Source organism: Lissotriton vulgaris, chromosome 5 (genome assembly GCF_964263255.1).
Source record: "Lissotriton vulgaris chromosome 5, aLisVul1.2, whole genome shotgun sequence".
Lineage (NCBI taxonomy): Eukaryota > Metazoa > Chordata > Amphibia > Caudata > Salamandridae > Lissotriton > Lissotriton vulgaris.
In genome coordinates, this window is record NC_141693.1 from 1,249,894,039 (window position 1) to 1,249,910,790 (window position 16,752).

General features: G+C 42.5%; 1 protein-coding gene across 3 annotated transcripts in view; it reads right to left on the reverse strand.

The window, feature by feature from the left end:
* The window catches only part of RAB44 (RAB44, member RAS oncogene family), a 450,865-nt gene that overhangs the window by 313,100 nt on the left and 121,013 nt on the right, over positions 1 to 16,752 (reverse strand). For 2 of the 3 annotated variants that reach the window (XR_015295992.1, XM_086923095.1), the window contains exon 2: positions 12,369 to 12,610. Coding sequence is in view for 2 of the 3 variants with exons in the window: in XM_086923095.1 (XP_086779221.1) it covers positions 12,369 to 12,566 (198 nt within the window). In the remaining variant the exon portion in view is untranslated. The remainder of the gene's footprint in view (positions 1 to 12,368; positions 12,611 to 16,752) is intronic. The other variant, XM_086923096.1, reaches the window with a different exon arrangement.

Genomic DNA, 16,752 nt, shown 5'->3' on the forward strand with positions numbered 1-16,752 from the left:
GCATGGAGAAATTCATGTGACCTGACGTGAGGCATTACCGTAAGGCAAGAGGCTAATTCTTGCATCTTGGGCCAGTGATCTTAGACGATTTTAAAGCGGGATGCATGGCTTTTGTTTCACATTCTGTTTTGTGAGGTTATTTCATGGTAGTCAATGTCAACCTTTGATATAGCGCAGCAGCAGTGGGGGTTCTCATATATATTTGTTTTTAGACCAATTTTCTGAGCACCTGTTCTGTGATTTCATGGTTTAACATTATTTGTTTCAAGGATTCAGTAAGTGTTTTCCCTTATACTCGTAGGACTGAGAAATTGTATCTCTTGTGCTATTTCAATAAGTTTTTCTCATGAAACTCAAGGCCTCATTTATGAGAAGTGTTGTATCGCTGCAACACTTCTCAGTGCCCCTCCTTGCGACACCATAGACGCTCCATATTTAAAGTACTGCGCATCATGTCGCAAGGAGTTACAAATACGTCAGTATTCCTGATGTATCTGTATGCGCTAAAATGGCGCATCTCTGGGGTGTGTCTGACAGACGCATCTCCAGTAATGTGTCCTTTCGCATGGGGCAAGCCCCATGTGAAAGGGCTTGCATCGCCCTTACACCTGCCATGAGGCAGGCGCAAAGTTTTCACGCAATGGTCTCCTAGAAGTGGTTCACTAAAATCTTATAGATGTCAATGCGCCACTTCTATGCGGGGATACGCCCACCCTGCATACATTACACCTGGTGCAGGTATGATGTAGCACAGGGGTTTACAAAGTGACGTATCTTTCTAGATGCATCACTTTATCAATAGGGCGCAACATGGCACATTTTTCCCACCAGCATCCTTGAGGCCCCCAGAGGTCATAGCCTTTGAGGAGGGTGTTTCTAAAGAAATTGAAGAACTACAACCCAGAAGAGACACTCACAACAATCTAAGCAAAAAAGCGAGAGAGGCCCTCAAAACCCTGAGCACAAGAACAGACATCATTTTTAAGCCAGCTGACAAAGGGGGCCCAACAGTAATCCAGAGCACTACGGCATACAGAACAGCTTGGATGTACCTTCTGGCTGACACCAAATATTACAAGAAAACTGACTGAGCCCCAACCACACGGCTCAAGAAGTCTATTAGCACACTGACTGCCAATGCACTAGACCGAAATTGGATTACGAAACAGGAACATGATTTCCTCAATCCTGATGACTCCAGAACATCTTTGTTTTATACAATACCCAAAATACACTAAGGCAAACTGTCACCTCCTGGCAGGCCCATCTTGTCTGGGATAGGGTCACTTTTAGAACCTCTTTCCAAGTACACTGATTGGTTCCTACGTCCTCTAGTCACACGAATTAGGTCAGATGTACAAGACACTAAACATTTTCTCAGTCTCTTGACAGATGTTACATATGATCCAGCACTTAATATCATGGTGTGCCTAGACGTGGAAGCGCTATATACTAGCATTCCACAAGAGGAAAGCATCCGCGTGGTGGAAGACCTTCTTAGACAGGAAGATTGGAAGTGGGTCGCCCCGGTCAGCTGGGTGATTACATTGATGCGCCTAGCACTGACTGAAAACTTCTTTAGCTTTGATGACCAGCTATATCTTTAAGTCCATGGAACTTTGATGGGCAGCATCTTTGCGCCAAGCATAGCGTGTCTGTACTCAGGCCAATCGGAAGACCAACACATTTGGCCCACCAACCCATTCTCCAAAAACATCTGTAAGTGTTTCAGATACATCGATGATATCCTTGTTATCTGGGAAGGAGATGAAACCAATTTGGTGAACTTTTTGGGGTGGATGCACCAGCTGAACCAACACCTAGGATTCACTATGAGTTTCAGCAGTTAGCAGGTCTCGTTCCTAGATATAAATCTCAGTGCAAAGGGTGGTAGGCTGGTCAGTTCACTTTACACTAAACTTAGTGATAGGAACAGTTTATTACACTTTGACAGCGCACATCCGCCCGCACTGAGAGAAAACTTACAGATTAGGCAGTTCCTCAAGATATGCAGGAATTGTGCTGAATTAAAAGACTATAAGGAGGAAGCAGAAACACTGTCCAAATAATTGGAACAGCAGGCCTACTCAAAAAGGATTTTTGAAAAAGCCAAAGAAAATCTCGGAATACACCAAGAGAGGCTCTGCTGCAATCCTACCATAATGAAGAGAAGGATATATTTATATGTGTCACAACATATAATTCCTCGTCAAATGATATTAAAAAATCATCAATAAAGGTGGTCTGTGCTGACATCCAACAAACCAACTTTCGGAAAACCTATGTTCTCATTCAGGAGAAATAGAAGTCTAAGGGATACACTAAAACATACCAACTCACAGAGATCCAAAGCCACCCACCAACTGACACTTTGGAATAATCCACCTGTTACGGGTCACTACCTGTATGGATCCTGTGTGGCATGCCCCTTCACTGAGCACACCAAAGAGATTGACCTTGGGATGCATCATGCATGGGAACAACGGTTTCATACTAATTGTAACAGCGACAATGTGGTATACCTCGCAAAAGCCAATGCCAGCTTATGTCTATCGGCATGACTGGAAGGAAAGTGAAGGTGCGCATAAGTGAACATAGGAGCCCGGTTGGAAGAGCAATCACGGCCACCAAACTGTCTTCTCACTACCTTGAGAAGAACCATACTGACAATGACATAAGGTGGACAATCATTGAGAAGGTCAAGGGAGTTCCTAGAATGAGAACAACGGTGGGCCTATCGACTGAAGACCCATATGATTGGATTGAATGACTCCATACCATGGAATCAACTCAATAGGAAATGATCATAGCTGCAAAAAACAGGACAACGCAAACCTTTTTTAACTATGGTTAAACTTGTCGATCCGCATCCATGATTCCGAGTTTATTGCAACATCAGAAAACAGATGCCTAGTGGTTCAACAATACCGTATTCTGAAAAGTTTTTTAGCAAAAGGAGATACACGTACTAAAACAATCATACATGACCAATCTTTTTCTCAGACGACTGAGGTACCGGATAGTATGTCACTTGTGTGGCTACTTCCTTCCAAATGAAGAAGACCTGGCTTCCATCATATTCACACTATAATTTTACCAGGCACTTGGCACTTCTATATCATACCATGCCGCAGCAACGTTATATAATGAATCAAAATCGAAATGTTATATACACATGGTATGGCTGGCTTTTGAATATACTTTCACCACCCCTCTATTTTATTTAACTCCATACGGCACGTACAGTCGGACATCACGTAATTCTGGGAACTACATTTTCCAGCACGCTTAGGCTACTATGTCATGCCATGTGTCCACATTATAATTATATCGCCGAGACGTGAATACAATGAAATATGCCTAGCACATTCATGACAACAAGTATTTTAGATAGCATTTTTTCCGTGATTACAACTTTTTACGGCATCTCCAGCCGTATAATGTGTTATGCAGGGAACTACACGTCCCAGTGTACCTAGCACACTATGGCGGCCGCACAGCACAGCCACTACGTGACCCCTGAGTGGGCAGGTCCAACATTGGCTCTCACGCGCTCTCGCAGATCTTTTTAAGCCCTCCCCTCTGGTCCCTCATTGCGAAAACCCGGGGACCCACGCCGATTAGGATACATAGCGGGGGGCTCCTGAGGCTCCGGGGCACTCCCAAACTGAACTGTAGGGACATTCCAACTGATCCCCCATTGCGAAGGCACCCTATTCTGGGGGCCTTTCGAGGCCGGGTGTCCTCTGTAATGACGGGCCAGGACAAAGCCTGACTTTTACATGAACTCCTAAGCGCAAAGATACCGATCATCATGGCAGATTTCGAGTGTAGCTGCCTAGTCAGATATAGAGGAGATCAGCTCTGGGTCTCCCCTTGACCGTCACCTACCCAGCAGGTGCAAATTAAAGAAATAATTAATACTTAATTATTTCTTTAATTTGCACCACACTTAAACATACGGGGGCCGATTCACAGAATGAACTTAAGACTCAATCCTAAACTTACTACTGTTTTGGTATTCACAGATTGCACTTACTACTTTTGGTATTCACAGAATGAACTTACTACTTTTGGCATTCACAGAATGCACGTACTACTTTTGGTATTCACAGAATGAACTTACTCATTCAGTATTCACAGAAGTTAGGACTCCTAACTTTAGGACTCCTAAATGCCTTCTGTGAATACCGAAAGTCTTAAAATTAGGATTTTTCTCAATTTAGTAGTAGTAAAGTTAGGACTCCTAACTTTAGGACTCCTAAATGCCTTCTGTGAATACCGAAAGTCTGAAAATATTAGGATTTTTCTCAATTTAGTAGTAGTAAAGTTAGGACTCCTAACTTTAGGACTCCTAAATGCCTTCTGTGAATACCGAAAGTCCTAAAATTACGATTTTTCTCAATTTAGTAGTAGTAAGGTTAGGACTACTAACTTTAGGACGCCTAAATGACTTGTGTGAATACCGAAAGTCTTAAAATTAGGATTTTTCTCAATTTAGTAGTAGTAAAGTTAGGAGTCCTAACTTTACTACTACTAAATTGAGAAAAATCGTAATTTTAGGACTTTCAGTATTCACAGAAGGCATTTATGAGTCCTAAAGTTAGGAGTCCTAACTTTACTACTACTAAATGGAGAAAAATCGTAATTTTAGGACTTTCGGTATTCACAGAAGGCATTTAGGAGTCCTAAAGTTAGGAGTCCTAACTTCTGTGAATACCAAAATGAGTAAGTTCATTCTGTGAATACCAAAAGTAGTAAGTGCATTCTGTGAATGCCAAAGTTAGTAAGTTCATTCTGTGAATACCAAAAGTAGTAAGTGCAATCTGTGAATACCAAAACAGTAGTAAGTTTAGGATTGAGTCTTAAGTTCATTCTGTGAATCGGGCCCGGTCCTGAGGAAAGCCAGATTTAAGAGAAGGCACTGGCTGAAACATGTCGACCCACGTTGGATGTAGGAGGCCGTAATTTGCCACCGTGACATCCCCACCGCCTTGTTTTTAACCGCTGACAGGAGCCCATTTATTAAAATTTAATTAGCCCTCGGGTATTGGGACCCCTGTCAAGCCGTTTTAATCCCACTTCACTTTTCACTACACTGCACTCTCAGTAAGAATACCTGCTCCGCTGTAATCAGGCGTCGAAGCACACCCGGGACACATTAGGTGTCACTGGGTGGGCCCGGTGATGAAGCATACCACCAACTCGGTTGGTGGGTGAGGGCTTCATGAAGACACCCAATAGGTGCCAATATACATGTCATAGCGTTCTGACACACAAGTCACGAATAGCTAGTCCTTGTTGATACATATATAAATACCCCTGGGGATACGGACTAGCTATCTAGTCCTCTCTCTCCCTCTTGATACGCAAGTTTCTAAAAGTGCGATTTACAGAATTAGATACACAATCCAATTTTACCATATGTTGTGATATTAAAATGTGAGTCCAGAGACACCAAACTCAAAATTTCAATCTGCTCCCAATTGGAGATAACACCTAAAAGGTGTTTGAGGCAATCCTATGGGAGAGATAGACCTTACAGTAGTGAAAAACAAATGTATGAATATTTCACTACCAGGACATGTAAATCTTAAAAGTACATGCTTTCCACGTGAATACACTGTACCCTGCCCATGGGGCTACCTAAGGCCTACCTTTGGGGTGACTTACATGTAAAAAAGGAGTGTTTGGGCCTGGCAAGTAGTTTAACTTCGGACTGGACTGTTCCCATGAGGAACATGGTCAAGACTGATTTGCATATTGCTGGGTCTGAACTGGGGTGGCGAAGTGAGCTAAAGAACGATGATGGATTCAACCCAGATCTGTGACTGGGGGTGAGTGTCTGAAAAGATTCAGTTTTCTGTCCATCATCTTCTGTTTGAAGTAGTTTAACTTGCTAAATCGAATTCGCAGTTTAAATCTGCACTAACAGGCTCTGCAGTGGCAGGCGTGAGCCAAGTTTAAAAGGCTACGGAGTGGGTGGCACAATCTGTGCTACAGTCCTACTAGTAGAATTTAATTTACAGGCCCTGGGCACATATAGTGCACTTTGCTAGGGCCTTATAAGTAAATTAAATATGCCAATTGTGGATAATCCAATGTTACCATGTTTTGATTACAGAGCATATGCACTTTAGCACTAGTTAGCAGTGGTAAAGTACCCAGAATCCTGAAGCCTGCAACAACAAAGTCAGCAAAACAGGAGGTTAGAAAGGAAAAAAGTCAGGGGAAAGCACACCAAGGATGCCAGGTCTAACAACTGCCATTTCTTTAAATGATTTCTTGGAAACTTGTAATTGGTTCTTAATTGTATGCTAAATATCACTTAACTTTCTGTGATGATCAGTTGCTGATTGTATTGTTCCTTACTTTTGAGGATGGTCTAAAGTTATTATTTCTTAATGTTGCCGGATGAGACAACACAAGGGAGACAGTCGAGATGCAGCACCTGGAGACTTGCTGTACACAAATTCTACTAAATGTAATACTTCTTCCCAATTGTCAGAGATTGCATTCAATAAAGAGCTGCAATATTGTTCCACAGATTGATTAAAACACTGAGGCTAGTATAAGGAGAAAAAACATGCCTCTATGTTTAAGGATGGGCACCATGCTTTTCAAAATCCTGAGGTAAATTAACGACTTTGATCCGTAATCACTGTTTGGTAACTATGAAGTCAGCACTTTTTTCAGGAGCACAGCATAGAGCTATTTTGGTCACATGATCTAAGACCAATAATACAGTGGTAAACCTTTGAACATGTACTAGATCCAGGGCTGGACTGACCTTTAGAGCAATCAGGCAGTCCTCAATGGGCTTGTATGACAGGTCAGTGTGTGGGGCATGTTTTCTGGTTGTTTGTGGGCCTGGTTATGGTCTGCTGGGACAGATTATACTGTTGACATCCCTGATAATATGGCAAACATTGCTTGCTGCAAGCCAGAACTCATGCAGTCTTCCATACCTTACAAAATACTGACATAGCATGTCTTTACTAGCTCAAGTACTGCAGCAACTTGCAAACAAACGCCATTTTCTACCTTCCTAATTCACTAATGTGGGACACTTTTATTTTGGTGCCCCAGCCTCTTTTTGACCCAGTCCCACTCTGGCCAAATTTTTTACAAATTCCATTCAGACAATATGCCATGGAAGAAGCGGAACAGGCAACAGCTTTAAAAGACCATCTGGCTTGGTAGGGCATCATTATTTTCTCTGCAAATGGAATTATTTAGTGCAAATATATTCCCATTCTCGGCTAGAGTTTACCACCAAAATCATACTTGCATAATTTGAAAAGTCTACCATTATGTCCTGCCGACAGAGAAGAGTGACAGCATTGCCGTGCCTGCTGTCCCAATTCTAGTGTTGGAATATATAAAGCTCCACCCTGCTAGAAGAGGTTGTTTTTGACAGTTTGTTCAGATCCTTGTTTGCTCGCGATTTGGCTTTTATTTGTTCCAAATCAATTAGTCAAATTACTGCCCCTTCGGGGAGAATAGGGAGAGATTATTTTCTGTGTCATCCTTCTCTTTTGTAATTTCCAACCTGGACAAGTCATCAATCATTCAGAAAGTTATTATGTTATTTGTTAAAATACAATAACAACCCGGTTGTTGTACAACTCAAACATGTGCTTATCTCATCAAGTGAAGTTTTTGAAGATTGGTATAGAGGATTTCAGTGTGCCGTGCATTTAGCAGATAGTGCAGCCACTCATGGAATGCCTTCTTCATTGGTGGAAGGTCTTTCTGTTATTGATTAATTCTGCTTTGCCGGTTACAATTTCTTTGAAAAGAAACCCATTGAATGTAGATAACCTAAATATGGATCTCATAAAAAAAACTCTTCTTTGTGCGTAGTCATGCATCAACCTCTTCAATGAATGATAATTTCAAAGCAGATTGTACAACCGGTCTCGAGTTCCTGTAATTGCAAACAAATGGAGTATTTTTTGCAGAAGTTGGGTGACTGAAAAGACAATTTCTCTAAATTGGGAAATGAAATGAAGATAGAAACTAGCAAACCAGAGGAAGTTGTGAATGTCTCTAGCTCATGTGTGTGTGGGCCCATGAAGAATTGCTTCAATGTTTTTTTTACTATCCATCTTGATATTAGTGGGTTAGATATAGAACCCTAAAAACTCAACATATGTGGTGCAAAATGGCACACACACGTTAGATGTTCTTTCCCTAATGCACCTAAAAGGTGCTGAATTACATAATTTATAAAACATTGGAACACAGCAAGAGCATTGCAGACTCTAAAAGGAACAATACAGTATTTTCAGGGCCCGAATTTAGGTGTCGATTAGGATGGCGGACGGACCTGCATCCGTCCGCCACCCCCGAGGTGGTGGGACCGTCCGCAGGGGCTGCCCTCCATAGGAATTAGGATGTGACCGCCACCCTGGCAGTCACATCCTGTATATTTAACATTGCGGCGGGTGCTGCTTGTAGCAGCACCCGCCGCAAAGTTAAAAATGCGTGCTTTGCATGTGCATGCACAAAGCGGCAGGCACCGCTCGGTGCCTGCCGCTTTGTGCATGCACATGCAGGGGGGTACCATAGGTACACCCCATGTGCACACCCCACCCCCAACATCCTGGGGGCCCGCAAGGGGCCCCCAGAAGCAAAGGTCCACATGCTTTTCCACGGCCGAATATCCACCGTGGAAAAGCATGTCTCCGCACCCATCATAATATGGCTGGCGGTGTCTTGCAGACACCGCCCCCATATTGTGGTCCATACCCTGCGGATCAGAGGCGGACGGACCTGCCGTTCGCTGCTGATCCCACTGCCATCATAATGTGGCGGTGGGTGTTTTCAAGGACCGCGGCAATGAATCCACATCCTCCGGGCCGGCGGTGGCTTCCACCGGCCCGGTGGATGCGGATTCACCGCCATCATAATCGACCCCTCAGTTGGAAATGCTGTTTTCTAGCTGTTCCTCTCTCTGACAAGTCTTTCTTACAGCATCTGAGAATCAATCATCAAAAGAGCACTCCTCTGTGGCCTCAGGCCAACGGACTGGTTGAAAGATTCATGAGTACACTAAAGAAAGCTGTGTAGCGTCAGCTTGCAACACTGGAGAAGCTGAATTTTACAAACAATTGTTTGTAAATTCTACATTGCAAGCTTACGGTTCAACACCTCACTTTACCACTGGTGAAAATCTGGCAACATTGATGTTCGGGAGAGCACTGACAGCTAAAACACTCCAGTGGACTACTCAGAGAGAAATAGATGAGAATACAACTTGTATGAGGTACTTGGTTCCGAAACAAAAGATAAAAACATATGCTGACCGAAGACGATATGAAAAACACCATCTTCCAGAAAGGAGACACAGTGCTGCCACGGCAGATGTGGAAAAGAAAATCTGATGCTTCCTTTGATGCAGAACCTTTCTAAGTGGGGTCAACCAAAGCGTTTGATTCTTAGTTCGGTCCAGGAGAAACTGACACTGAAGCACCTATGACTGACTCTGCCTTATCACCATCCCAGCAGCTCTTGGATCATGATTGTGACAGGTCTCCACTTTGCACAACAAAGTGCAAAAACAATTACAAAACCAAAGAGATTAATTGAAGATATTTAAATGTATATATGTATATATCTTTTGTAAAATTGTAAAATTGGTACGTTTTAATTTAACAGAGGGGGAGATGTAGTGTCTTGCAAGTTAACAATGACGGAACAATTTTGGCTCCTGATGAACTCTGTGGAGCTATGATGTAATGAAAATAGTGCATTGCAACGAAGGCTGCTTTATCGTGCTGAGTTCGCAGTCACACGCAGATGAATAAAGACGTGTGATACAAACGCCGTGTGTGACGTAGTCATTTACGGGTACCCCGACTGGGAAGATGCTACAATACCTACCATACCAACCTGCCACTTCTACATACGTACCATGTCTTCCTACCAGACCTACCTAGTAATCTCCCTACATACCTAAACTGCTTACCCTATCTAACCTATCAAACCATACTTACCTAACTTTGCCCTGTACTTAACCTCCCTACTGTACCTCACTTACCATAGCTTCTTAACATACCTAACATTCCACAACCCAATACTTAACCTATCATATATCCCTGCCAATCTAATCTACCTACCATGCCTCCTGTACCTACCATAACTAACATAGCTAACATACCTACCAAAACAACCATACGTACCACCCTGCCATACCCAAACTACTGTACAAACCAAACAACCAAGATCATTTCAGTCATATCTACTGTACCTCCCATACCTACCTACAATATATAATGTTCCATACCTACCTAAGCTACAATATCAACTTACCATACTTAAACTACCTCTGTCTTTACAGTGCACATATCTTATGCCTGTTCTAAGGGGGTGGTTTGGAGAAAATTCTAAACTTGCCAACATCGAAGAAGAAGTCATCAAACATTTCTTAACTCTGAAATATTTTTTTTAATTGTTCGAATCTACACATAATGAAAATCCAACTCTGTAATTAGGCTAACAAAGCCCACACAGAAAGATAACACTTCTCACAGCCTATACCTTTTGCATTGTAACAAAAACTACCATTCTTGCAACAGCTTGCAAGCTAACAGGGGCCCAGCACAGCACTCTACAGACGCTCACATTGCCCTTTATAATAACATAAAACTAAAACAATTTCAATGTAATTGTCACTGTTTGGTTTGGTACAACAAATGGGTTTTTACTGCCAAAACATTACCATGGCCTGCTGTTGTCCTGACCCTGTCCCAGCCCTATTGACTTGCATCTTGTCAGGTTTACGGTCTTGGAGTTCCACACACAGCAGACGATCAGATCGCTGCAGCGTTTGAAATACTTTTGAAAGAGTGGAGAGGGGTCCTGTCCCCTATCACTGTACAGGTTTTCCATCTAGGTGGTTCCATTACACACTGTTTAGAGCGAATGAGGGTTTGACATAAAGAACAATTCATACGGTTTGTGTCCCCTATTTCAGGAGAATGTTGTATTAAATTCTTATACATTTTTGCCTCCTGACCAACCCTTTGGGCTAGCACTTTTTAATCAGTCCGTATTAGATTATATTTAAATATGTGAATGTGTTCTTCTACTGAATAATGTTTGTATGATCCACACCATTATCTTTTGATCAAGGAGTGCATAAATATTTTGTGAATTTTGTTAAACATGTTTATTACCCTGATTAATGTGCATCGTTGGTTTTTAACCACTAAGAAACGAATCGACCGTTCCATGGAGTCACATACTAAACAGAGAGCGTCTCTGAAGGTAGCCATTTAATGATTTAAATAGGCCAATGAGTACCAAGATGCTGGTTCTCCTGAATGGAGGACATTGCTATCTCATTGATTGCTAGTTCTTTTGACTGTGTTTAATGTATAGCACGCATACACATTCTGAACCGAGCTTGTAGCCGAGACCCTCCATGTCATTGGTGTAGAATAAGAACGCGCTGGGTGCACATACAGAGACATCAAAGGGTTACAGGAGATAAACAATAGCAAGAGAGGTGATCTACGTTGTTGGTTTCCTGTTTTTGCAGTCTGGTTGTCCTGTTTTCTAAGACATACGCTCTTATTAGAATACCTTTGGGCGAAACCATAAGGGGTTTATAATGTTGCCCATACGAGAAACTCTGAGAGGACTTGATGTCTGCTTTCGTGGGATACTAATATAACACTTTTTGTCTAGTCACTCTAGTAGAGTGATGCACCTATTATTAAATTAAATATATAAAAAGCCAGCGCAGATTTTAATTACAGGTACAATCTTTGTTGTCTGCATTTTATGCAGGGCTTTTCATCTTTTTTTGTTTCTTGTTGCTAAACAGTTTTGCCTATATGTGTTTAGTATCATTCAATAGTTTTGCACCTTTGATAAAAAAAAGAATCCAATTAGGCGTTGCCTAATCCTCCCATTTTCGATCTCGGTCTTACCTTAAAACTCCTAGTTTGCTTTTCAAGGTGTTGCCTAAATTGCATGGTACCAGACTGGTGGTCAGAATATGGCTGACATAAATATTGTTTCCTAAACATTGTTTACAAAACTAGCGCAATTAGAGTTAATAATAGAATATTTACACCCAGTAGAACAATCTTTTTGTAAATGATATTCGGGACACAATATTCACGCCAGACCATATTTTACATACAGTTGTCTAAATCCAACACTTTTCCTTTTGGCCATGCCTAGAAATCCAGAAATCGATTCCATTAGGACTGCCTGACCCAAATTTCCCTATAGGCCGTCCCTGATTCTCTCAATGTGCCGTCAGCCTAATTTGGTAATGTCACAGCCTCCAGCCCGCCCGGAGGTAGTCCCGCCGCCATTTCACAGTCCGCGCGCCATGCACCCTGCTTTACCTGCATGTCTTCGCGTGTGATGAATCCCTTGTTGTCGACGTCACACTCCTGGAAAAACTCCTGCACTCTCTGCATGATGTCGGAGTCTAGCGGCTCCTCGTCCAGTGTCGGGATGGCCCTGCTGCCGTCCTCGGGGTCGCGGGAGGGCCGCCCCGTCCTCCGCCTGGTAGACCCCAGCTTCCTAGCTTTCCCGGACATGGTGCCTCACCGGGTCCAGCGCCGGGCGCACACGTGTTTCTGCACTTTGAAAAGATAAACCAAAAGCTGCTTACTTTATTCTTTTTCATCTGTTGAGCATCTCTTAGCAACGGTTTTTTAATTATGACCCCTATGCAGGCAGGCAGCGAAGAGAGCATGCATCATTTGTTATTGAGATGCAGAAGCAAATTAATTCAGTAATAGCTCAAATAACCATGAGTGACATTTAAAATGCAAGGCAGCTGGAATAGGTATTCTTTATTTATTTTAACATCGTTACTTTCGTTTTTGCACAGATATCCTGTAGACAAATAAAGATTAATTTCAAATTATGACGGACAGCTCTTGCTGAACATTTTTATTGCTCCTTGATTGGGAAAGAGTATATTAGGGATAATGGCTTTTCCCCAAAACGCATAATCTTCTTATCCCTTCTACCAAAAGAAGACCGAGAGAAAGGATGCAATGTGTGAAGGGTTTCCTGGAATCACCCTTTCCTCCTTCATTTTCCCTTCTTTCCTCTTCTTTTCCCAGGGTTGTTGCTTAGTCAGCAGATTCATGGGATGCGACTATCAAATTTCCCAACTAAGAAACGCAGTTGGCTGCTAAGTGGAGGAGTGAGATGTACCAGGTTCGGGATGGACCATTTCCAGGGTAAGGATTGATTTGCATTAGGTGGGCCTCAGCCTAGAGTGGCACAATCGGCACAAAAGTTGAGTTGGAATATTATCCCACGCAATTGCCACTGTTTAGAGTCCGTTGATACTCAAAGTACGGCAAGGGGCCGCCTTTACACGAGACCCCCTGATCAACAGCAACACTGGCCTGCTGTTTACTGGACTCAGCACTAACAATAACAAGCAGTGGCATAGCCAATAGGTCTCGCTTTTGGGACCTATAAGTATTTAAGTATGCAGCACAATATCCTTGGTGCAACAACATCAACTGCTGCATGGCTAAACACTTATAAGGCCCCAAAAGCGAGACCTATTGGCTATGCCAGTGCTTGTTTGTTAAAGCTTCCATTTTAAAATAGTTGGCATGTACGTGCAAGCAAGGGGTATATCAGTGAGTGAAGATCGATCCGTGAGTGAGGTAGGGTGTAGTGAGTAGTGACTGACTCAGGCAAACAGCAAAAGACCCTGATATAATGCAAATCTTCACTGTCCTGGTCAAGGCCAATAAGCAATTAACAGCGTCAACATCTCCCTGTAATGAATATAGATGTCACCGATGTTTCTTCAAAAGGTTAACAGTGCTGGGGGCAGGGTGGGTTGTTGACTACATTATGTCAGCCTCACTGAAGTCCTGCCTTTAAAGTTGTGGTTTCTCTATTGAGGTGCACAGGCCCAAAGATAAGATCTGCCAGGGCGGGAGCCCGGGGCAGTGCACGTGCTGAGGAGGGAAGGCGCAGAGGCGGGAAAAGTGCTTGTCAGTGACGGAAGTGAAAAGGGCAGGGGAGCGGGCTAAACACAGAAGCACGGAGAAAAGAGAGTAGCAGTAAAATATGTAAAGGAAATAATAGACGAAAGGAAAAATAAAATGATGAGATAAGATAGAAAGAGGTGTAGAGAAGATGAACAGTGTATTTCCCAAAGAGAGAGGAAGGTGACAGAGAACAGGCAAAGTAAACATGATAAAAGAAGAGATTCCGCAGAGGGCAAATGGAGAAGGCATAAATGAAAGAACCAGAGAAAACAGACATACACCGCGGCCGTCAAAGTGAAAGTGATGGCGATCGCGGGCTGAAAGCGTGCCCGCAAGCGATACATTTAATGAGCCATGACGCATGTTTGAGCTATTAACATTGTAAATGACAATGCCTTTTATTATTGTTTTTGATTTTAAAACAAAAATAAAAGGCATTGCCGTTTACAATGCCAATAGCTTAAACTCACGTAAATTCGAGACCTATTGAATTGCGAATGCTTGTTTTTATATGTACTGGTTTTGTACTGCATATGTAAGTTGGTAGCTCTGGGTGTAAATTCATGTGTCGTTTTGGTTATTGCTGCGCCTTGGACTGCATAGGTAACTTGCAAAGTAGCAAGAGTTCACCGGCAGATGAGAGGCCCGATAAAGAAATCGGTCAGGCTACTGTTGTTCAAGAGGGTGTGGGTATGTGTTGCGCCGAAGGTGTACATTATTTTTTGTAGGGGTAGGGCAATAGTGATACGGAGCATTCTTAAACCTATTAGGTAAATGTGTGGCGGAATGGAGTTGGCTAAATATAGTAAGTAAAGATGTGCGTACAGCAATTTGGTTTTTGCTCTGTATATATATAGAGGAGTCGTTTTGTAAGAGTAAAATATGTTCGATAAAGTGAGCTAATATTGTGTATCATATATAATATAAAAATAACCACTGTAATATAGCAGTATAGGGAATGGCACAGCAAGAATGTAAGAGGAAACTGTTGAACAAGTTTATGTGTTTTTTAAAACTAGCGAGTATAATTTTACATAGGCGTTTAAAAAGGCATATTAACCATGGGTGCACAATATGGAATTAGAGCTATCTTTAGTGCGTGTCCCCTAAAATATTGTTGTGGTTGGAACATAGTCATTTATATGCATAAAGATGAGCAGTTGCATATGTATTAAAAAAGCATTCAAAACCTATATACTGTTTACAACTATTTGAAACAGTAAAGCTGAGCAAACAACGTTTCTGAGCATTTGATACATTTCTAGTGTGGCGGCATGGACTGCGTGAGTAATTTGGAAAGGAGCAACAGTTTGCTGGAAATTGGAAGCCCGGTGGGGGAGTTGTTTTGTTTACTGTTGTTTGAAAGCAAGGGGGCTATGTGTTGCGGTGAAGGGTGACAGTGGATTTGTTTGGGCAGGAATGTGTTATATTAACAGAGCATTCTTCAGTTGAGAGCCAGAAGTGGGGCGGACCAAAGTTGAGGAAATACTGTAAGTATGGCATATACGATTTATAATAGTTACTGGTAACATATTTAGTGCTGTTGGCGGTGTGCATAGGCAGCTGTGGGCGAAAAGCATTGAATTATATGGGTGTATGGTACAGTGGGAAAATTGGGGGCTACCTTTTCAGTTCACACACTGTGCAGGAGTGAATAACTAATGCTGATTTGGAGCGTGCGCTTTAAGGGTCCCCGTGAGCGATGCGCTTGAGCGATGTGCTTAATGAGGGAGAGATAGGAAAGCCAGATGGCGGATGTGCGCGTAATTGCACACGTAACCGCTAGCTTTAGGCCACAAGCAGAAGCGTGTGGTCGGATTTCTAAAGCCTACTCCCTAAATGTCTCGCCAGACCAGCAAATGTGCTGGCTCAGGCGAGACCTAAAAAGACGGTAAATAGTCAAGCATTTTTCTAAAGGATAAATTGTATTAACACCTTGGCTGCTAGGTGTTTTCCCCTCCTGTGCTGACTTTGGATTATTTTGATTGTTTCATGACGAGCTCAGCTCGTCATCAGCACAGCTCAACCGTGCATCATGACGAGCTGAGCTCGTCATCAGCATCGAAAGGGTTAAAGAAAGGAAGCAACTAGGGAATCTTGCACCACTTAACTGTAGGAACATCTTTATTTTTAAAGACATCTTGCAGCAAAAGAGTAAAATATGATGAAGCCTCTTTAAAATTCGAAAAGTGTACTTAATTAACATGCAGAGTCTTTGCACCTTAGTACATCAGATTATATCAGTGCATTAATAAGTATTAATTTAAAAGTGATAGTTTTCAAACACAAATTTAGAAACATTAATTCTTATCCCTACCCTGATGACCTTGCTAATAGTAAAATAAAGAGGCCAGTTAGTTGTCATGCAGTGGCGGAGGAGCGTCGCCCCACTGCGATGCAGCAGTGAAGAAAAGGAAAAATAAAATTATAATAACATGATGTTATTATCATGTTCTTTGTTCTTGCTGTGGCAGTATGGGGGCAGGACAAGGCTGCTCTGCTCGCAGGGCAGAGGAGGAGTGGTGGGCACACTGAAATCTCAGCCAGCCAAACGATCATGCCCACTTAGCATATTCTCAACCCAGGCTGCATTACATCCTGAGTGGAGAACATGCCGAAGCCCCCAGTCCTTGTTATATCCCCGAATTTCAGTGCTCAGACCAATCACAATGCTGCATTGCAGCGTTGTGATTGGCTAAGGGGAGCCTGGCCGCATCCTGATCATACGACAGTGTAACAACATGGGACAGAGAGGCGA